The sequence below is a fragment of the Odocoileus virginianus genome, chromosome 12 (genome assembly GCF_023699985.2).
Source record: "Odocoileus virginianus isolate 20LAN1187 ecotype Illinois chromosome 12, Ovbor_1.2, whole genome shotgun sequence".
Taxonomy (NCBI): domain Eukaryota; kingdom Metazoa; phylum Chordata; class Mammalia; order Artiodactyla; family Cervidae; genus Odocoileus; species Odocoileus virginianus.
The window spans coordinates 6,666,166-6,690,377 of record NC_069685.1 but is presented as its reverse complement, the minus strand read 5'-3'; the positions used below and the strand labels follow the sequence as shown (position 1 = coordinate 6,690,377).

At 35.9% G+C, this 24,212-nt stretch overlaps 1 protein-coding gene across 5 annotated transcripts in view; it reads right to left on the bottom strand.

The window, feature by feature from the left end:
* The window catches only part of LRBA (LPS responsive beige-like anchor protein), a 720,084-nt gene that overhangs the window by 551,833 nt on the left and 144,039 nt on the right, over window positions 1-24,212 (bottom strand). For all 5 annotated transcript variants that reach the window (XM_070474768.1, XM_070474770.1, XM_070474771.1 and 2 more), the window contains exons 23-28: window positions 6,273-7,328; window positions 5,133-5,308; window positions 4,122-4,275; window positions 3,531-3,711; window positions 755-882; window positions 178-285 (exon numbers count right to left, since the gene is read on the bottom strand). In XM_070474768.1, the coding sequence (XP_070330869.1) occupies window positions 178-285; window positions 755-882; window positions 3,531-3,711; window positions 4,122-4,275; window positions 5,133-5,308; window positions 6,273-7,328 (1,803 nt within the window). The remainder of the gene's footprint in view (window positions 1-177; window positions 286-754; window positions 883-3,530; window positions 3,712-4,121; window positions 4,276-5,132; window positions 5,309-6,272; window positions 7,329-24,212) is intronic.

The following is a 24,212-nucleotide window of genomic DNA, read 5'->3' as shown; positions in this document are numbered from 1 at the left end:
TATGTAAATAATACTGCTAATATTCGAAGATTCTAAAATCATTGTCAAGACAACTGATATCTAAGTCTTCTTATTTCTACTTGACGATTTTATACCACAAAAAGTGTTCACTCTCAATACTTTGGGCCTAGGAAGAAATATGTATCAGCTAAGAGAATATGTGAAAGAAAAACTTACTATGTCTCTGAAGACAACTGCCCGAAGTCGATTAATATCCATGTCTTGTAAGAGCCTGTCAAAATCTCTCACTGGAGATATACCACCAGTTACAATGTCCACTGGACTCTATTTTAAAGACAAAACATATAAACATACGTTACACAGATATTTTAGAAAATAACACACTACTCCATGGGCGACAACATCTTTTCCCAGCTTGTTTTCCTCCTCTCTTCTTTTTCTGGGTGCCAGGATGGAGGTGGGGGGTAGAGAAGGGAGCCATGAAAGCAAAAAGAGACTGCATGCTAACTCACCAAGTACATGAAACACACACTGACGTATCAGAAGGGAAAAGTATCATGGACACAAGGAAAGTAAACATTTGGAAAAGCAGGCAAGATTAAGTATAAGCAAATCTTTACTGTATACTCAAACACAAATATTTGAAGGTTATGTCCACAGACTAAAATAACTATTTTAGGATTTCTGTCAGATTTATTTAACTTTATGTTGAAATGAACAAATAAATTTAAGATCTTAACTGTAAAATAAAAGAGAATGCTTTGTTATTTAATTAATTATTCTGCAGGCCTACCTTCGCTGCGGATTTCCCAGTGGGAATCAGGCTGTGTGCCATTTTCTGGCTTTTTCCTGCTTCGCCTTTATTTCTCAGCTGTGACTGCTGCTGACACTCTAAGCAATTCCTTACTGCCACTGCACACACTGCAATTTAAGAAAAATTGTATTTAAGATTATGGAACTGACAAAACCCACCTATATGACTTGCATAAGATTTTATTTGAAACAGATCACCTTCAGCAAATCCCTAAAATATCCCTGGACTTTCTCAGCCACTGTTTGTTTTCTGACTCTGGTAGCCACTCTATTAGGGCCCACTGCTAAAAGAGATCCATTCAAGAACCTGAAGAAATACTATACTGTTTCTTATATCTCACATAATTTACTTGAAATAATCTTTTATGAAGGAAAAGATAGGGAAGAAAAGATTTTAAAAGTGTAAGAAAACAAAATAAATCACATTGCCATCAACTAGTTCTTCTACTATTTTCAGTGAAGTACAATAGTTAAACTAGAAACCAGCATGTTTTTCTTAAAATTTTTATGATTACAGCATGACAGTAATAGGGACTGACAGAGGGAATAGCATTAAAGGGAATATTTATTTATAAAGTCTATCTTTTACTGGCTTTCATTAAAACAGTTAAAAAGGTAGGGGACAAAAAGGAGGTTGTGATTAATATACAATCCAAAATTACCTCTCTATAAACATCTCACTTATCAGGCAGTTAACTCAAGTTATTCAGATAGTAACTGTGAATTTTAAAGAATTAGGTAATACACAATTGACTATGAATTGATTCATATCATGTAATCATCTCCAATCCCAACCAAATCGGTAGCCCTAAAAGTATTTGTCTCCACAAGGGTGGGAGAGCAAATTAAGAACAAAATAGCAAACTTAAGTAATAACTTCAAGTACCTATCATATGGCTATTACACACAGCATTGAAAAGGGAAAGTATCAGAAAGGTGCCCAGAGAGAGCAACGAATGTTGGAAAAAGAGAAGGAACACAGTGAAGAGGGAGGGAGAGAATACAGTACAACTCCGTCCAGTTTGGGGAAAGCCCAGCAAAAAACTTCTCAACTACTTTTGTCAAAGGTTGTGTAACATCAAGTTTGGGTCTGCATTACAAAGTTAAAAACAACATTTGAGTGCCTAGTATCAATTAGTCTCAGTAATTTATTCTTACTGTTGCCATCTGACCTTCTCACTTCCAACTTCACGAAAATAGCAATGAGGAGACCAGGGATCAAAACATTTGGACCGCTGTAACCAAGCTTACCATATTCTATTAAGTGGTCCTGAACAAGGAGAGCATATGGTGCTGGAGTACACTGAATTATTTCTTTATTTTCTTCTATAGTCATGGAAATAGAGGGAGACAGAGTATTCTCCTAGTTTCTGAATTTAATACTTCTTGAGTACAGCGAAGCATTGCTAGTGTAGTTTTCTACTTTCAATTCTACAAGTGTACTCTTTTCAGGAAAGTAGAGAGGTTTAAAAAATGGCATATACAAAGTAATGGGTTCTAAGTATTTTAATTATATTATTGATATAAAGTTTAACAGTGTATCCTATAACAGAATAGCAATACTAGTTAAACTATATTCAAATTCCAACTCTGCCAATTTACAGCCTCTGAATTTTCATTAATTAACTTCTTTGATCTCAAATTTCCTCATGAATAAAAGAAAATACAAATGAATGAATGGGAGAAAATGATTGCTGACTCAATGTGAAAATCAGAAATGACATGTAACAAAGTAAATGATAGCTTTTGTTTTGTTACGCTTACCATCTGACTCTTAATTAAGATTTTAAAACAACTCCCTAAAAATAGTATACCAAGTTCTTTAGCACATCTTGACTTTAAAAGTACTTTGAATGATATTTTGAGTGAAAATAATCATTGTACCAAAAAAATCTAAGTATGTCTGAATATCTAAGTATAGACATTGTTGCTAAATATGTGGAAATATTTTATTAACTAATTATATTTTCCACTTTAGATATTATATTTTCATAGGTACCTTATTTCTAATTTGTCTTCACATGGCCATGGTTCCTAAAGATTTCGCTTTCATGGTCCCCTTTTCTCCACCTACTTCTCTCCATTTAATAGGCAAATCATTAACAAAGTCTCAGTATTTTCAACTAGATACAGGAAACATTTTGCATAGACAAAAACAATTTTTCTTCACCTAAGGAATTTCACATATCACTTAAAAATTCAAGGAAGAACTGCCTCCAGGAGCAGAGCAGAGGTTTAATAGTCATATTAATTTTATCACAACTTATTTGGATTAATGGCTACACTTAAACGATGCTAGTTTAGAACCTTGCTGCTCAAGTGTGTTTGTAAGAGAAGCAGCATCAACACTACCTGAGCCTTACTAGAAGGACAAGTTTAGGCCTCATCCCAGACCTATATAAGCTAACCAGCGTTGTAACAATACCATCTGGTGATCCATGTGTATGAATCACATCAAAACTTGAGAAGCACTACTTCAAAGCAAAAGGCGACTGGGGGTTGCAGGGAGTAATGCTGATCAGAATCAACTTTGTAGAATTTTCAAAACATATCCTCCTCCTCGATCCACCCTTACAAGTACTACTATAGCCAATGCATACACAGTCCTTTACTCTTTGGAAGTTAAAAAGTATCATAAGACAAATTGCCTAGCACATATCTTCCCACCAACAGGGGAAAGAAAATATTCAATTTAATATGTCTGTATTACTGAAAATTTAAGCAAATTCCTAAGTATTGGGGTTTTAACAGCTCACCTAGTCGGAGACTCTGCCGCAAAATTCCTCCAGATGACATATTTTTTTCAGCTTCAATTTCAGAGAAGCCAAGAGAACTTGCAAATATAAGTACATCCACAAGGCTAATTAATCTCTGCAAAAATGCTACAGAGGCTTCTATCGAAAGCCCTTGAGTAGGTTCAATATTCTCCAGCTCATGCTGTAAGGAATAAATTTTGACATTTATATATATATATATTCTGATAAAAATCGAATTTTATGAGATACATTCCCCAAACTTCTAAATTTTATAAAAAGTTTGGCTTTCATAAATAAATCTAGTTCAACAGAGGAATTTCCTTATCATTTCATCTAAAAGAAAGCATACATACAGGTGAAAAACTGTCAGTCACGTTACTCACTAACTAATTCATCCCTGATAATTAAAGATTCTTTAGTGCCTTCATTCCTGGGACAGATTCTAAGGTCCTTTCAAGTAATATAACGGATTCTGCTGTTTTTGAATGACAGAACCTATGATGTATAGTAACCACCACATTTAAGTTTTAATCAATAAGAACAGAGAAGTCATGTTTTCACACCAATTTTACTTAGTAGTTAAGTCCTTACTGTAGCGGATGTAGCAGCTGAAAGCAACGGCAGTATACCCCCACAAGCCATGACCATATTGTCCATCACTTGAGAGATGAGATGAACTGTGTTGTGTACAAAGATGACATTATCACTGCTATTCACGAAGTCCATAACTGTCTTTGTTGAATGGCTGTCCAAAGATAAATGATGTTTACTCATAATGCTAAAGAAAAGAAATCACATTTGCCTACTTGAGGGAAGGGAGGATAAGAGGGTGCTTTCTTTGCTTCATCTTGAAAGCTGAGGAACTATAATGATGCAGCAGGCATTTTGGGGGTGTATACTTCCTCAGAATATGTAGACCATTCCCTGTCAGTGGTTACTATCTGTGCCCTTTTTCAGTTCTGAACAATAAATACTACTGATCTTAGACTTAATATAAAAGTTGAATCAAATTACCCTAAATTAGGAGCAAAATTTGAAGCCACAAAAACTGAGAGGTAAATGGCACTACATGTGCTATTAAAAATGAATTTTCTAGTAACTTTTTCTTAGATAATGCCATGAAATGTTTTTAAACAGAGTAAGAGTAGAATACAACTAACAATAAACAAATCAGGCACTTTTAAAAATCATAAATCACACAACGGAGGATACTCTAAAATACACAGACTTTTTATAGTAAAAATACATTGGAAAACTAGATGTTTCACCTAAATCCCATTTTTTTACTTTCTTCTAGTAATAAATGCATTTGGTAGACCTACATTCAGGCAAATTATATGATATAAAATATGTCACAGAAAATCTTCAGCAAATACTTTAAAAAAAAATCTCCAATTTTCAAATTTTCATACTCTAAATACAATACCTCACTTTTGTAAGAGAATAAACATTAATTCAATAAAACCCTACCACAGAAATAATTTATATCCTACTTTTTAACCAAATGACTATAGTTAACTACAGAATGTTAACTAAATAAACTTCTTTGAAAACAAAGACTAAAATTTACATACATCTTCTATGATAAATAAATGGACAAACCTTCTCCACATCTGTATGTCTGTTTCTATTGAAAATAATAGATCAGTGAGCAAACGCTGATGCATTTGAGACCATCTGAACTCAGGAATACGGAACATAGACCTGGAATCCCTCCTTTGTCCATTAACTGTGTCGGGTGCTGTTCCTTGCCCTGGCTGCTCCTGTTGCCTTGACATCTAATAGAGAAAGTTAAAAAGTGTAATAAAGGAAGTTCAACTGCAAAAGAAGACATTAATATCTAATAGAGTCTAAGCAATTCACCTAACAAATACTCACATTTCAAGACACTAAGGAACCAAATCAGAGAAAAATTATTAATGAATAATAACAATGATACATTTAAAGCAAAGTTACAAAAAAAATGCTAAACTAGCACCATTTAGCAGTAACTGGCCTGGAACCATGTTAGTGTTAGCACCAGTTAATACAGCATTTTATAAATGAATCAACAAGTTTTGGATTTTCAGTACTGACATAAAAGAAAGGCTGTATCTGGATTATAAATTAGCTAGGATTAAGAAAAAAACAAAACTAAAGACAATAGAATGAAGACCAAACCAATAAAAAAGGAAGACAGGAGAGCAGTAAGAGTTGAATCAAGTGGGAAATGACAACATGCAACCACAGTGGTGTCATGGATCCCTCTGAGATACTGGTCAAGAAGAAACCTATGCCACTGAATTTCACAAAGGCTCCTGCTGCTCACAAACAGACCTCAAGGAACAATTTTAAACTGCATATTTTGTACATAAAATTATACAAAGCAGGTGGTTCTGCAGGAAGGTAGCAGAAAAACTAATGTCCTAACTATGACTGGGGTCATCAAATAAAGGGTAAAAGGAAAGTATTTCCAATGTTTGCTTTATAAAAGCTAAAAATAGGCTAACACTGAAACTTGAAAGTAGTAACTTTTAATGATACTGTAGTGAAACTAACAATAAAAGCTGCCATTTAACAAACTCACACTAAAAATCAAACCCTGCTAAAAAGATAAGAAATAAAATCTTCATATTCACTGCATTTATGTAATTGCAAACAGGTTATCAACCAACTTTAAAATAAAATAAAATGTAAGTATACACACTTGTTCAATTTCAACTCAATGCAAACATATTTCAAGGAGATAATAAATATAATCACCTCAAGCACAGGCTGAGGAGGCTGAGACGCTTCCACGTTTGCACTGGCCTTCAATTCCAGTCTCTCAGTATCTGTAGCAACACTGGAAACATCCAACTTGGCAATCTTACGCTCAGAGGCAGCAGGAGACTCAAAGATATTACCACGAGAGTCACTATTGAGTTTGGTTTCTCCAGTGAAGCTAGTTTTCTCCCGTTCCTCCAGCACATGACCAATGTCCGAATGTACAGCTGCTTGGGAAGCAGGCGCATCTGGTGAGGTAGCTGAAGCCCCTGATGCTGTCATAGACAAGACTCCAGAATCTTTAGGATTTTGAGTTTCAGTGTCAGTTTGTTTCTTACTTGCAGTTTCTTCCTCTTGAAATAATTTATGGTCATTACTAAACACATTCACTCTCTCACTGGCTTCAGAAGCACCTGGAGACAAACTATTATGTTGGCGCTCTGTGGGAAGACTGGCTTCCTCAACAGGACTACATTCTACCTTCAGTTCTACATAATCATCATCATCTTCTTCCTCTACTATGGACTTATCTAATAATTCTGGCACCTCTGAAGCATCTTCTTCTGAAGGAGAACTGATGGAAGCAGTTACTTCATTGACAGTCACTGTATCTTTGCCAGTTGTAAAAGAATCAGAGGAAATGGTCGCAGCTTCTGTTATGTCAGAAGATCTTTCTAAATCATCTACATTAACTGTTTCATTTATCAGTGTTTCTTCCAGAGGGACTTCATCCAATAACTCCTGATTTTCTGGCCCAGTTGTCCTTTCTTCATTAGATGTATCAGGAATTTGCAGTTCAGTGTTGGATGCAGATTCTACTGAACTTGTCTGCCCAATACTTGACTTTTCATCACTATTTCTAGTGATATCAGAAGACACAGGAGAATCCTTTGTATCTGATTGTTGGGATCCTACTGAAACATTAACTTCCCTGCTAATGCCAGAGATTGCTCGAACTGGATTTGAAGAACACTGCCCTATTTCTTCATCAACTTTTCCCTGGTGTTCCCTTAATATATTGGCAAGGTTTTCTTTGTGTATTTCAAAAGTGACCTAGATGAAAAATATACAAGGAGTCAAAATACACACACAAAAAAATAAACAAATGAACAGAGCAAACAAAACATTAAATTTAAATGCTCAATTTTTCCAACACATGGTTTATATGATGCAACAGACAATTTTCCTATAATATCTTATCAAGTGATAAGATAAAAGATGTCAAACACAAAAATCTAAATCATCAAAAAAATTATACCTAATCAATGCTAACAGGTAGTATGGCATCAAATAACAAGAACACAGTTATTTAGATTATATTTTTAAGACATATGTATAGGAAAACAGTACATTATTCTACTAACCTGTATAACTTGTACCAGGATCTAAGTATGAACCACTGGAAAGTGCTTTGTGTACTATGTAATATGTTGTTTAAAAAGCAATGAAAACCCATTTTCCCATGATTTATCCTCAGCAGAGATCAAAAACATCAGTTATGTTCATTTCATATATGATACAAATTATATACTTAAATACTATATATATTATGTGTTATAGCTGCACTCTCTGCATTTATTCAGCTATGAAAAAAACCTCATACTAAGGTAAAGAGTATAAATTCTTTTAGCAATGAAATAAAAAGATAAAACCATTCCCCAAAGATTAACCATAATTTTCAAAGCTGAACTGATCATAAATGGTCTGAAAGTTCCAGTTAATTCATCCAAGCAATTCATCCATCCACTTGTAGAGCTGTATATAAGAGATTAGTAAATACTCAGCTCTGTGAACATACCCACATCATGCTTATTAGCCTTTTGCCCAACTAAATGGAAAAATTTCAAGGTTTAAGTATAAAAGAGAGTGCTATGATTTTAATGTCAAAGGTTATTGATTTTATTTCATCAAATATTATTATATTATAGCCACCATTGGAATCTTCCCTGGTGGCTCAGAGGGTAAAGTGTCTGCCCGCAATGCAGGAGACCCGGGTTCGATCCCTGGGTCGGGAAGATCCCCTGGAGAAGGAAACGGCAACCCACTCTGGTATTCTTGCCTGGGAAATCCCATGAACAGAGGAGCCTGGTAGGCTACAGTCCATGAGGTTGCAAAGAGTTGGACACAACGGAGCGACTTCACTTTCACAGCCACCACTATGTGACTGCCACTAGCAAGTTTCAATGAGAACATCACCCAAAAAAGTAAATACAGGCAGAAGGTATAGGCATAATTAGAGTTTAATCAATGCTAGAAGTGTTTATGTAACCTATATTATTATAATAAACATAGTAAATTGAACCTTGTAGTCAACAAACCTTTATTGAACCCTAGTATGGTAGGATGATGACAGATAAAAAAGAAGAAAAGATGATTTTTCATGCCCAAAGATCCACAGACCTTTTTGAAGGCCTGTGAATGCAAGTATGTACACAGGTGCATATAGTGCAAACAAAACTATAAATAATGCACAATGTACATAGTTTCTTCTATAGCTATTAACTAGCCTTTACATATGACATATACAGTACAGTCTTGCCATAAAGTGGTACAGTGAAAATGTTAAGTCGCTCAGTCATAGCCAACTCTTTGCGACCACCATGGACTGTAGACCACCAGGTTCCTCTGTCCAGGGATTCTCCAGGCAAGAATACTGCAGTGGATTGCCATGCATGCCAATGAACACCCAGGACTGATCTCCTTTAGGATGGACTGGTTAGATGTCCTTGCAGGCCAAGGGACTCTCAAGAGTCTTCTCCAACACCACAGTTCAAAAGCATCAATTCTTCGGCGCTCAGTTTTGTTTATAGTCCAACTTTCACATCCATACATGACTACTGGAAAAACCATAGCCTTGACGACACAGACCTTTGTTGACAAAGTAATGTCTCTGCTTTTTAATATGCTGTCTAAGTTTTTTTCCACGGAAAAAGTGCTATATTCAACACTAAAGAGTAAAATGGCATAATAACATTAACAAAATGTTAATTTCTTCTATGCCCAGAAGGCTGATATCATCTTTGAACTAAGTTCTTAATTTTAATTGATGAATTCCTCATTTATTCATCTGAGAAAAATTTACTGAATTATCTACAGCAAGCCAGACACTGTGTGGTGAACAATACAGTGTTCATGGTGCCTATGTTCTAATGGAAAAGATGAAAAATAAACATATGAACATACAAGATAATGTCAAGTAATAATAAGACAATTTTAAGAAAAAGGAGGAGGGGCAGAATAACTGAAGAAGAAAATCTAGGTGGGAGGGTATGCTTTACTAGGCTAACTGGGGAAGGTCTCTGGAGATGTTTGAACAGAGAAAGTGAGAAAGAAAGTTACACAAATATCGAAAGAGTTTCAGGCTCTTTGCTCAGGAAGAACAAATACAAAGGCCTTGGAGCCAAAGTAAGTTTGGTATGTTTCAGGAACAGTAAGAAAGCACCGGACAGAGAACTGCAGACGATAAGGTAAGAAATGGAGCCACTGCTTTAGGATTACAGAGAATCATAAACTGTGTAAAAGACTTTGAATTTTATTCTGATATCCATGATATAATGTTTGTCCTGACATGTTAATACATAATAATGTATAACACAACAGTATTACAGAATGAGTTTAGTTTTGGATAATCATGGGTTTGACTTTACTCAAATTGAGGATTTTTTAAATTATTATAAAATGTATCAATAAATATGAATATATACAATCTACAAGTATGGTTAAAGAATAATTTTTTTAGCCCCGTGTACCTATACCCATGTCAAGGAGCAGAACATACCTCACAATTCCACTATGAGCCCAACCCCAGTTGTACTCTGCACCTCACCACTCCCAACAAGAGGAAATCACGATCCGTGTATTTCTATTCATTGTTCCCTACTTTAATAGTTTTACTACCTATGTAGTAAACATACCTAGAATGTTCAGTTTGAGATACTAATTACAGCATAAGCCTAGCCAACTAAAAGAAAGGCCAACATTCCCAGAGTTAACTAACGGCTCCCGGGAGAAGACAAGCTACACAGGATCTGTGTACCAGAGCGGGTTCTGGCTTCTCTAAGAGGATATATTAAGACTATTTAGGTCTACAGGCAAGGTCATTAGGAAACACTGGGAAATACAAAGGATAAAAGATCTCTGAGGGCTAGTGGGGGCCAGGTAGTGGGTATTTGGCATAAATAAGGTCCAAGAAAAAAACTCTTTTACATTTGCCAATTCTAAGCTTACAATTCTACTCTCAGAAGCAGAGCACAACAGATCCCATGTTTGAGGGGCGAAGTGAGATTCTTTGGGTGATGCAGGCAGCAGGACTAGAGGGAACAGAACTATTCACCACACTGTCAAGACAAGTAGTCATGAGAACATGGGCCCACCTCCTGTGCATAATTGGTCCTCAGGCTTTAAAAAGATCTTACAAAGGCATCTGGCATCTCAGTAATAAGAGCTCCCCCTATAATTGGATCTTAAGTCAAACTATTCCGGTTCAGATGGACTACACATGGCTACTACAACGCTGCCATCCTGAGACCTCCCTTCACTGAAATCCTGGAGATCCCTTCATCTCTCTCCTGTTCCTCACAGCCCGTATCTTCTTTGTTCTGCTCTCCCCTTTTGGTGCAGTATATCCTCCACTGCCCGCTTGAAATTTTTAAGACCTAAGAGTAAACTTATTCTACCTTCACACTTGAAGGTCAGTTAAAATCATAGGTTGGAAAACATCTACCTTCAGAATAAGAAAGGTACTTTTTGATTTTCTTCTTCTGTGTTTATTGTTGGGAAGTCTGAGAGGTATTTCTGATTCGTGAACCCTCATATGACTTATTTTTACTTACTTTGTTCTTTTTCATGAAATTTTATGAAGTCTTCTCTTTGTTCCTAATGCTTTGAAATTCGCACAACGATTCTTGGCACGGGTCTATTTTGACCCATGGTGCTAAATACCCACTGGGCCCTTCCAACCTACTAACGAATATCCTTTGGTTCTGAAAATCTTTCTTGAATAACTTAATTTATATCCTCGTCCCCTCTCTTTCCCCTGTTCTCACTCCCCAGGATTTTTACTCTTTGACAATGCACTGACTGGTCCTTTACTCTTCTTATCATTTCCCAATTTTCCATCTCCTTTGTCTTTTGGTTCTATTATCTGGGAAAGCACCTCATCTAACTGTTGAACATGTTTCCACTTCTCTTACGTGACTCTGCACTAGTCACTTCACTTCCCTGCTGCTCATATTTCTCCTAAGAAGGTTAAATACAAACTTCATATTTTAAATTTTCTCTGGTGCCAATAGGGAAAGGAAATTCCCTCTCTCCCCTTTGGTTTTTCATATAGAAAACTTGGAAGTTGGAAATATTTCCTCTGGTACCTGGAGATATATTTAAACCTCACTTACTCCCAACTTACTAGGGTAACTGGGGAAGGTCTCTGGAGATGTTTGAACAGAGAAAGTGAGAAAGAAAGTTACACAAATATCAATATTATCTGAAACAAGAGTTTCAGATAATAAAATAATAAGAAGAAGATAAGATAATAATAAAATAAGATAATAAGCCTCTTGCTAGTTTCCTATCCCTAGGATGTCTTTCCGGGGGGCATTGAAGCCATTTCTCTCAAACATCAAGAATACATGTAACTCCATGGCTGATTCAAGTCAATGTATGACAAAACCCACTTCAATATTGTAGAGTGATTAGCCTCCACCTAGTGAAAATAAAGGAAAAATAAATAAATAAATTTTTTTAAAAAAAGAAAAGAATGATGGCTTCCCTGGTGTCTCAGAGGATAAAGTGTCTGCCTGCAGACACTCAGGTTCAATCCCTGGGTTGGGAAAATCCCCTGGAGAAGGAAATAGCAACCTACTCCAGTATTCTTGCCTGGAGAATCCCGTGGACAGAGGAGCCTGGCGGGCTACAGTCCACGGGGTCTCAAAGAGTCAGACACGACTGAGTGACTTTACTTCACTCACTTTTGTCTCTGTAAGAGTTTAAGCATATGTGCTTGCCTCCAAGACGTAACCTCCAGTTTGTCAAAAATACACAAGAATTTATTTTTTTTTTAATAAAAACAAGAACATGTATGGAATGGATTATATCTGGCCATATAAAAGAATGAAATTTATTTTTTCCTTTGTAATCTCTTTAGTGGATGGCCTATGATATACACACATCATATTCTAATTTAATGCTTTTTTGTTTCAGTAATAATAATGTTACCTTCTTTTCTACAGGGAAGCCTGGCATGCTGCAGTCCATGGGGTCGCAAAGAATCAGACATGACTTAGCAACTGAACAACAACAACAACAAATTCTCTTCTACATTTTAAGGAGAGGATATTTTTGCATTGGCAAGAGGTTTTATTGTTAACTACTTCCTTAACAGTATAGTAATAATAACACATTATTAGCATGTAGTCATTGAGAGATTAAATGAGTTTTTGTATGTAAAATGCTTAAACTGATACAATATACAAAACAGCTATGTATGTGCTCACCATTATTACAGCTATCATTAATTTTCAATAGGTGCTGTCGTGGTTCTTCATCTATTATTAATATCAAATAGAATAGGATTCAATTCTAGTTTCATATTAGAATCTACTCATTTGTCCGAGCACCTTAACTGTTTTTCTTCTTGTTTCTTCTCTTTATATTATCTGTTTTCTCTGAATTGCCTTTCACCACTTAATCTGCTTTGTTTCTATCTCGTATGTGAGAGCTTCCCTTAACTTTCTTGTATAACTTGGTTCTTTCCTCATGATTAATACAAGGTGGGGGGCTAAAGGCCAAGGGGTTAAAAAGCTTTTTAACTTATTACAAACCACAGTGGGTAACAACTTTTACCTTTACCACAGAATGATCTGGGTGGGGCCTAATATAGGAAGGCACACAGACAACCCAAAGCTGTATCCTCTCGGTCCTGCTTGCAAGGTAAGGGTCTGGTGCCGATATTCTAGGAACTAGATATTCTAGGAACCACGTGGGGATCGGGGGATGAAAGTGTCACCCTCCGCATCAAACACATAGTCTCCTAATCACCCTTCCCATTTTGCTAATATGAAGGAAGACTGGTGATCCTCTGTGTTACCCTCCCTAAAAGTCTCCCAGAATAGGGTGGGGTTGCTTACCAATAGCATAGAGTGGGGAAGGTATCAAGATGTCAAAATCAAAACTCCTCAATCTTTTCTATGGTTTTTGCTTGCAGCACATACAACCACTAATCTTTAGCTTCAAACAGTTGAGGGAGCCAGTTCTGAGAAATCTTTTTTTTTTTTTTTTTTTAATGAAAATGAAGTTGATTTTTGGCTTTTCCCATACTAAGCTTATGACTTACTTACCCCAAACCTAAATTAATACAACTTACCCAGCTGATCCATAGACTCTAAACTTGACTGTTATTTACCCCATTCTTCTTCCCTCTATCCTGTGTACTTTTGTATTTTTGCAAAATCCTTTTATGGCATTATGTTGAGTTTCAACACAAAATACATTCACTGTTAGTGTGTAACTTGCCAGCTTAACTCAACTAACAAACTGAGACACTGTACAGTAAGGATATCCTACATTTTCATCCTACGTTAAGACCAATAGCTACACTCCTAATGTGAGGAGGAACTGCTATCCCCTAGTTCAACTAATCCCCTAGTTCAACTGCTACAAAAGAAACTTAACAGTAAAAAGCTGTCATCCATTTCAAAACAAGTACGTTCCTATACTAAAAAGCATTGTTTTGAAGAAAAAATAAAACAGATTTGAGACTGAAAAGTTAGAACCTACATTACTTCCACTATAAAACCCATTCGGTATGTTAAAACAGTATGGAAAAATTTCAAATTGCTATGATTATACTTGCTCAATATATTTTTACAACAAATGTTAGTCATCATCTTAAAATGGTATACAACAGGAATTTAATGGACATATCGAAAACTTAATATCTGATCTATGTGATTACATCTAAATACTACTATATATTTTTAATTTGGTAATAGGATACAAATGGACTTCCCAGGTGGCATAGTAGTAAAGAATCCACCTGCCAATGCAGGAGGCACAAGAGATGGGTGCTCAATCCCTGGGTCAGGAAGATCCCCTGGAGAAGGAAATAGCAACCCGCTCCAGTACTCTTGCCTGGAGAATTCCATGGACAGAGGAGTCTCGTAGGCTACAGGCCATGGGGTCGCAGAGTCAGACATGACTACGTGACTGAGCACACAGCAAATACAGCAGAAAAGGATAAAAACTTAACAGAAAAAATGTATGAATAAGAGTTCTGAAAAAAATTCATTCACTTTTAGTGTTAATGCTTTTATTAAGATTACTAACATAGTGGTAACAGAGAAACAAAACTTTCATAACACCTGTAGCCCACTGCAATGCTCTATGCAGTGACGTTCCTTGTAAATTTATAAACAATTTGAAGGATTCCTCTTAGATTTCCATGTCCCCTTCAGGGCCAACAGAAGATACATATTTTTGCTATCACAAACGCTCTCTTAAAGAGAGACTTTTCATGTTGCTCTAAACTAAAGAGTATTCACTTAAGTTACAACTTCCCACGACTATCTTTCAATCATTTGCTAAGAGACCATTCATTCTAAAGGTGAAATATAATACATATGTCTCTGCAATGTATTTCTTTCTTACATTCTAACTATATTCATGCCGAGGAGAGAAACTTTGAACTCACCATTTGAAAAGATGTTAAGAAATAACATTTAACATTAAATGTTAGGGTTAGGGATGGTTTATATAAAACACATTGCAATTCAACGCAAAGTACAGTTTCATAAAGGCATACTTAATGTGCCACAGGAATGTATTTCCTTCTGTGATGAACAGATCTGTAGTCAAACCTGTTCTAAAACAGTGCTTTGTCTTCCCTAAGCAAACCAACTTGTTTATTCATGATTTTTTTTTGCAAATATGAATATTAGAAATGCATTTTAAATTTTTGAAGTTGATTTTTAAACCTCTTTTAATTTACTCCAGTAATTGAAAACCTAAATGGCAACTGAGTAATTATCACTGTTGTTATCTTTTTTGATACTGTTTTCCTAAAAGTATTTGTGATGGATAATTCCTAATTAACTACCAGATATTGTTCTAAATTACTTCACTAAAAGACTAGCCATTAATCTTCACAATCATTTGATAGCTAATCTATAGCTGTTTGCCATGTTTGGAAATCACTACTATAAGCTACTAGTTAAAGATACTCATGAGCTAATAACTATAATGTTTCTTTAGCCATTACTTTCAACTTAATAGACAAATTTACTAATTAGGAGATAAAAGATGCATGCAATATATCAAGAGATTAGCATTACTAACCTATGTATTAAAAAATTTTACCTATAAAATTTAGGTTGTTTTAAATGTTAAAAATGTTTAGGAATTAGCTTTCTTTTTGTAAGCAAATTCATCGTTTTTATTGGATGTTATTTTCCTTCGGAATAACAGCTGTATATGATATGCTAACTTCTAGTTCTTAAGTTACCAACCTTTCCACAGCTGATAAATGAGATATATTTTCCTTCAAAAATAGCTGAATCTTCCCATATGCGATATTAGCAAGCATAACTCAAAATGATCACAACCACACAACAGGAAATCTTTTATAAAGACTCTGATACAACAGCTTACAACAATAATGGCATAAGACATAATACTTAAAAGCAAATTACAAGTATTTATAAGCTTATACATATTTACTAATCTATTTTACACAAAGTACCCTGGATAAAAATCTAAACATTCTGGTCAAACCTAAGCACTTAAATGCTACCCTAATACAACCTGACTAGAGGGATATCAAGTATAAAGCCTAGCCCATTCTAAGAAAACCACCTGAAAGAATTAGTTACCAAAACAACATTATATGATCAATAACAAAGAGCAACAATCCCGTGAGGAAAACAAGTCACATATGTAATAAGCACTATATACTCATCATGTAATGTGCTCAAAAACTTTTTTAAAGTAGGTAGTATATTTTAACTGAGTCACAACACACTGTCCCAAAATACGGCACACTGGCATACTATCTTTTAAGATGAAGGAATTTGAGAAACAGTGTGTGTAAGAAAGATTCTGCCCTCTTCATCCTCCCCTGAAGCAGGTCATAAGGACTCTCGAATCACTCCCTTCTCCCTGAAGCTTCTTACGTGAGAGCTAGGTAAAACCCAAAGGAAAAAGCACATCCTCATCTCTTCAAAAGAGGGATGCTGAGAAGAATCTGAATGGACAGTCCCTGACGGTTTTCCCCCAGGGTACTGTCATTATACACTTTGTCCTCCCATGTTTATCCATGACTTCCACCCTTCGTCAAATCTAATATAAAAATGCTCAGACTTAATTGTTTCTTTGGGTCTTCACTTCCTCATGAAAACACCCACTTGATGTTAAATATATTAAATAAATTCATATGCTTTTCTCTCTAAAATCTGTTCATTTTCAGGTCCAGTCAGGAATCTTAAAGAGAGTCCAGGAAGAATTTCTCCTCCTCTACAATTCACATGATTCAAATATAAAAGAGTAGATAGCCTAGAAATCTCCCTCCCACCACTGGTCCTCACCTGCACTATTCCCCCAAAATCAGGCAATCAGTTATTAATTTCGCATGTATCTTTCCAGAATATTTTTGTGCATATAGACACAAATACAAATTCTCACTTGCCCACCTGTTTAACTCACTAATATCCACTACACACACTGTTTCACACTTTCTTTTGTCATTTAATATACCTTGGTGAACTCTCTCGTAATTTGCAGTCCCTTACAAGGAGTAGGTTGAGCATCTTTTCATAAACCTAAAGTACTTTTTACTCAGTTTCCCATGGGTTGTTTGATCATGTCTTTTGTCCATTTTCCTATTAGGCTGTCATTCCCTCTATATTTCTAGGAGAAGTTTATTTAAAAGGAATGCTATCTTTGCTCTGGTCCTAAATAGTTATCTCAATTTGTCGTCTGCCTTTTTGACTTTGCCTATGGTATTGTTTGTTCTTTGGTCACAAGGATTTTGCAAGATTTAATGTAGTTTTTAAAAAAAAAATAGTCTTTTTTTCTTGAATGGTTCTAGATTCTAAATTATATTGAGAAAATTCTTACACAAAAGGCCACAGAAGAATTATGTCTTTTCTTCTAGTACCTTTATGCTTCCTCCCGCCATCTGCATCACTGTCCATTTAATTGATCCTTGTGTTAAATTTCTTCATATTCCAACTTTTTTCCTCCATAGATGAATCCTCTATTGTCCCAACACTATTCATGGATAGTTTAAGTTTTCCCTGGTGATTTGAGACGTATCCTTTACAATATACGGAAGACTTATATGGAATTTTGTTTATTTCTGGACTTTCTCTTCTAATCCCCTGGTCAGCCTATCTCTTCATGTGTCAATACTGCATTTTTTAAATTACTGACATTTGGTAATGTAGTTTAGTACTCGGTAGACTTGGTTCCTTCTAGTTGCTCTTTACAGAATCTTCTTACATATTTTTACTTGGTTATTTCATCTTAATGTTCCTTAATAATTACCTTACCCTGTTTTTTCCCCTCCAAAAGAAAAATGATTAACTGGCATTTCCTTGGGATTTCATTAGCTTTATAAAATAACCTAATGAAATTTATATAAAATAAAGAAATTTCTTTAAACCTAAAGAAAAGCTATTATAACTTTATGATGTTGAATCTTCCTATCCCAGGAAATACATTTTTTTATTTGTTCATGGCTTCTATGTGCCCTCTGAGAATGCTTTAAAGACTTCAAGTAATTCAAAGTAAAATTTAGATACTACTGGCAGTATACAGAAAATACATTAACTGTGCCTAGAAACACTTGAAGGTACCAAGAAGGTGCTGACATTTAAGTTTGGCCCTCATTAATGATTACTCATTTGCAAGAAAGAAAAGAGCAAGATTAAGAGCAAGGGGAGACACCATGCAGAAGAAATTTAAGAAGATCTGTGTAAGACACGATGTATAAGAAAGATGGTGAAAGAAAATCCAAGATACTGAGTTATCTGGTAAAGCAACAAGATTAAAGCATTTCTAGGAGTGATGAGCAATAAAAATAGTAAGTAAGCAGAATCAAGCATAAGGAGGTATTGAACTACAAAGGCTTGTGAATCATGAGAAAGAAGGAAAATTTTATCACACACATAAGGGTAAGCTTTATTTATTCACTGTTTTAAAAGGCAACTATGTGATTACACAGACAAATTAAAGATTTTCAAATGGAATTGACTTGTAAATCTTACTATTCCATTCACAGAAAGCTTAAAATAAACCCACTACAAAAAACCAAAAGAATAAATAACAAAAAATTGAACATACCTATATAAAAAACCACCAAGGAAGCAGAAACAACAAATTTAAAAGCAGTACAACTGTATTTTTGTTTGTATTGACAAAGACTCTCTCCTTAACCAAACTTTATTAAGGTTCCTCTGAACTTCTGTCTCAACTAGGCCCTCTGTCCTTGCCAGACATTTGAGCAGTTCCTCATTTCCCACTGTTCCATGGATGATATCAAATCAGCCCGGCCTGCCTTCAGCAAGAGTCCTGTTAAAGTTTGGTTAACTAGAATCTGGCCATCCCAGATTGCTCCTCTTGTTAATTTTCCATTCATTGAAGACCTTCCCCGCTCCTACTCTGCTCCCTAGCTATAAAACCGAGACTTCTCCTTGTATTCAGAGTTGAGCTAAGCTCTATACTCAGGATTTTTCTCCCTATTACAAGAGTTCCTGAATAAAATCTAATTTTACTGCTTTAACTATTACTGACTCTGGTTCTTTTCAACTATATGTATGTGTGCATGTGTGTGTACATTTAATATTTTTAAAATTATTTCCACCAATTTTTCTGAACAGAGTTTTTGAGAAACCCATAATATGAAAAGCAAATTAATTCACTCAATTATTTCTTCTGAGAATTTTAATTGGTCTAATATTCAGATGTTACATAAAAGTTGCAACTTTTGGTCTAAAGTTCATCATCTTAAGTAAGCAAAATTAGTAAACATAAAAAGAAGCCTTATACTTTCATAAAATAACTTTTGAACAACACTTTCTTATTAACACCAAGTGAGGATGCAATTTAAAGAGAAATTTGCCAAACGATTAGTATCCTCTTAATCTCTATAAATATCATACTAACACATGGAAAACATTCTTAATTAATTTAACATCTAACATTCTTTAATTAATTTTAAAGAAATTTACTTAAAGAAATTTTCTTCCCCCCAACTTCCTTAAAGTATGAAAATTTTCATCTAATCAATAATTGTTCCCCATTCCACACCATGCCTGAAAATATACAAATAACAAATACTAAGTTAAGCTCATTGTAGTGGGCAATACCAGATATGGTTTAAAATACTTGCATAATAGTTGAAATACACAGGATGCTTCTTATTTACTGATTTAAGCATCTGGCAAATACTGAGACAATCTTCAAAGCAACCCTAAATAGACAGGTAGTATAACCCTCATTTTATATGCATGAAGACAGGAAGCACAGTGACATAAAATAGTATCACAATAACTTACTAACGGCTGATTTGTGTCAATATATGGCAGAAACCAACACAGTATCATAAAGCAATCATCCTCCAATTAAAAGTAAATTAAGTTAAATTTTAAAAAGTCATCTTCCTCCTTCTGGTATTTTAGGAATTCATCCTACAAAATAAGACATGCATATGTGTGTGTGTGTGTGTGTGTGTGTGTGTGTATAGGAACAGACCCATCACTCCTGAAAGACAAAGGAAAATTAAACCATGGTGCAATACATTGTAATACAACTCAACAGATTTTTAAAAATCACCTCCACCAGTTTTTCCAAATAATATCTGGAGAAGGCCAGAATATGACAAGTAAACCTGAATCATTTACTCAATCACTCCTTCCTAGCATTTCAAGTGGTCTGATAGTATTCAGATGTTATATCAGAGCTAAAGCTTTTGCTCTTAACTTTGCTTCTCAATAACACGATGCAATATACACACACCTGATAATATGCAGGCACTAAAATCCATGTAAGAAGTACATCACTAATTGAAATAATGCTGTAAAATATAAATATGATATTTTTACAAGAGAATAGTTATATGTATGTGTGTGTATTTATGTAAAGAACAGAAGACTAGAAAGTCTTGCACTTAAGCCATATGCAGGTGATGGGATAACAGGTAATTTCAGGATTTTGTGTTTATATTTTGTACTAGGTTGCACATTCCCAACAATGAGCACATATTAGTTTAAAATTGAAAAAACCTAAATACTGTTTAAAAAAACTTAAAGCCAACAAATACTTTAGCAATTAAATATAAAATGCAGTCAATCATGATATATGAAAATTTTGTAACTCTTGAAATCATAAAAGGATACGCAATTGTTTTTGTTTTTTTGGCAAGCCATGAGGCATGTGAGATCTTCATTTCCCGACCAGGGAACAAATCTGTGTCCCCTGCAGTGGAAGCATAAAGTCCTAACCACTGAACAACCTGGGAACGCCTTGTAATTCTTAATTTTATTATATAGCCACCATAAGCTCACACATACAAACATATGTATATTTATACATGCCAGTTCATATCTTGCAACTTTTAAAAATACTTTTAAGAAATGACTTAGAGAATTTTAACAAAACTGATTTCCATCTGCTTTTTACCCAACCTAAACTGTTATATATTCTTATATAAAACAACTGACATTGAGGTTTAAGCCATTTCATAATTCAGAATAAATTAGGCCTTAACCTAGATTTCAACTAAAGAGTAGAACCACGTTGGCATACCAAGTGCAAACAATATTTAATTACTCAAGATAATGTTCAATTTGAAGCATTAAAAAGAGGGAAGATAAATAATAAAAACCTAGAAAACACAAGAAAATAATAAAATTACAAAAGTTACAGGCACACACTTGAAGCCTGAGACCAAGGTAACCAACACACTCCGAAGACACCAGGAGAGCCTACTGCCGCTTGTAAGACACAGCCCAGCCGCTGGAGGGGAGGGCGCAGTGACAAACAGCTTCCCTGCTACAGACGTGGCAGGGCATCTATCAAACTGGACAATAAAATTGCAATTGAGTTTCTTTGGCTTTTTATAGCAGCTACATGTATCCTGATGTAACTGCAAAAGCTATACAAGTCTGCAACATTAGTTTTTTACACACCAGTTCTTTATGAAGAACCAAGTTATAAATTTGTGATAGTAGAGATTTTAAATGGCTGTAAAAAGGAGAAAATATGCATCACTTCAGTATTATATGCACAAAAATATTTATAAACCTTTACAACTAATATCTTCAAAAAAAATTTTTTACTCCAATACTTTCAGCAGAATTTTTATCAGCATGCTAACAAATTGTTCACCTACTTACTGAATCACTTCAGCTCTGTCCTAAACTTTATTAAATATTGATTTCAAGAGCTTAAGAGTATAAGGTTTCCATTTTACTTTAAAAATAGATATCAAGACTTACGATTCCAAACACATTAACATAGCTACATTCAAATAAATCACTTTACATCAGACTTACTAAAGAGAAAAGCTTTTTCATAAATGAAAAAAAATTCATACAAAGAAATAAAACTGAAAGACATTTATGAAACATTAAAGGTGAAAACCACAAGAAGCAACCTGTAACATTAAATTTTTCTTTTCCCCCTCAAAAAGTAAAGCTTTAGCACTTATCTTCTGAAGTATACTTCCACAGCAAAAAGGGACAGATGCAGTTTCACTCAGATAAAACTACTCTGAAATAACCAGGATTTATTCCATTTTATAACTGTAATTCAGAAACTAAAGGCCAAAACTGGTTCTTGACTCAAAGAAGGCAAAAAAGACCTTTCTATGAGGTCACTATTTTCTTTGCAAAGGTTTTAAGATCTATTTAAAGCCGTAAATCACTGAAGTAAAGAAAACTAGGAACTAATTAAGTATACATATGTAATACACACAGAAAACAAAGTCGGCTTTGGGTTTGTGTATAAATTTGAGTCTAAAAAACACTGAGTTCAGATAATATATAAGAAAAGTAGCTTATATTTCTTCTAACATTTTCTATGCCTTAACATATGCTCCCAGAAATAAAAAATATGTTTTCCTTTATGATAAAAAGAATGTACTAATGGGTCTTAACTGGGGTCTATATTTAATTTACATAGAATTCATCTGTCTTCATGATACTTTCTGAAGAGTATATTAGCATCTTACTTTAAACGAGAGAAGAGAATATTAAAATAAGTAAAACTAATTCCTTGTACAGTTTGAGGGGCCCTAGAAATTTAAAGTACATAAGAAGGCCTTATTTTAAAACATGGATTTCTAGAAACATCCCACAAGATTCAGATTAAGATTCTGAGGTGGGGTCCCAGAAACTATAGTAAGATGCACCTCCCAAGTTACTCTAACGAGACGACCCCTAAAACATACTGTGTTCGTAGGTACTTCTTTAAAGTCAGTGGCTATGGCTATTTCCTGGATCACTGATAAGAAAACTCTGAGGTGCTGAGTTACGTACAGGGTGGCATGATTCCACATGAGGATATAATCAATGGCTCAGCTTGCTTGGTGGTTCAGTTGGTATAGAATCTGCCTGCAATGCAGGAGACTTAGGTTCGATCCCTGGGTCGGGATGATCCCCTGGAGAAGGAAAGGCAACCCACTCCAGTATTCTTGCCTGGAGAATCCCATGGACAGAGGAGCCTGGCAGGCTATGGTCCATGGGGTCACAAAGAGTGGGACTCTGAGCAGCTAACACAGACAGTGATGGTGCAGTTCCTCCTTCTTCCTAAACAAATATCCAACACACAGCTGCCAAGCTCTCAGCACTATGCTCAGTTAGGGAAGATAGGAAGAATATAAAACCTTTCATCCCTGCTGATGAGGGCTTTCAGTTAACAGTCACTTTTAACCAGCAATATAACATGGGGGCTATTCCAGGACCAGACATGATTAAATGCCAGTCTACATTTCCTACGTGACTCATTACTGATCTTCCTCGTGCACGTTACACACTCGCAAGCAGAGCAAACAATTCCCATGCTTTTCCCTCAGGGAAATCACCTCTGTATTCCTGCTTATGCCAATTCCTCCACAAGTGGTTCTCATCACCCCAATCTCTACACACCCACACCTTATTTATTACCCTTCAAGGTTGTAGTCCAGATTCCCTGCTGGCTCAGATGGTAAAGAATCTGTCTGCAATGCAGAAGATCGAGGTTCGATCCCTGGTCAGGAAGATCCCCGGAGAAGGAAATGGCAGCCCACTCCAGTATCCCTGCCTGTAGAATTAAATGGACGAAGGAGGCGTCAGCCTACAGTGCACGGGCTGGACATGACTGAGGGGCTAAGCGCGGCACAAGGCTATAGTCCTGTGACATCTGAACTCCAGACCCTCAAAGGCCCCCTCGTGTCACTCTGAATACCTTCTGTGTGACACTGACCCCTTCCGGCCTTGGTTTCCAGCACGTGGATGACCTCCACAGTGGGAAGTAACTTCTGTCAGGAGAAGACCTGCTCTGGATTCATCTTTCTGTCTTTCACAGTAAACCTGAAGGTGCGGGGAAGACAAAGGGGAGCAGTGGGAAGGTAAAGGAAGGCCCAGACGCAGCGACTGGAAATGAGCGAGAGGGCCCAGGGAGGCTGACCTAGAGACAAAACAAACGTGACAGGGCCAGCGGAGGAGGCTGGGGGAGGCAGGCGGCGCGGGGGACAGAACATGCGGAGGAGCACTGGAGGGAAGAACGGAGAAGGAGAGGGACAGGGAAAAAGGAGACGGTGGCGAAAAGGAAAAAAGACACAAGCAAAGAGGGCGCCAGCAAGCTGAGCCGTGATGGAGGGCAACACAGACCGCACCAGGAGCCTGCTGTCCACGCCAACGCAGGGTGTGCAGGGTGATGAGATGGAGACTGGGGAAAGAGCGGAGG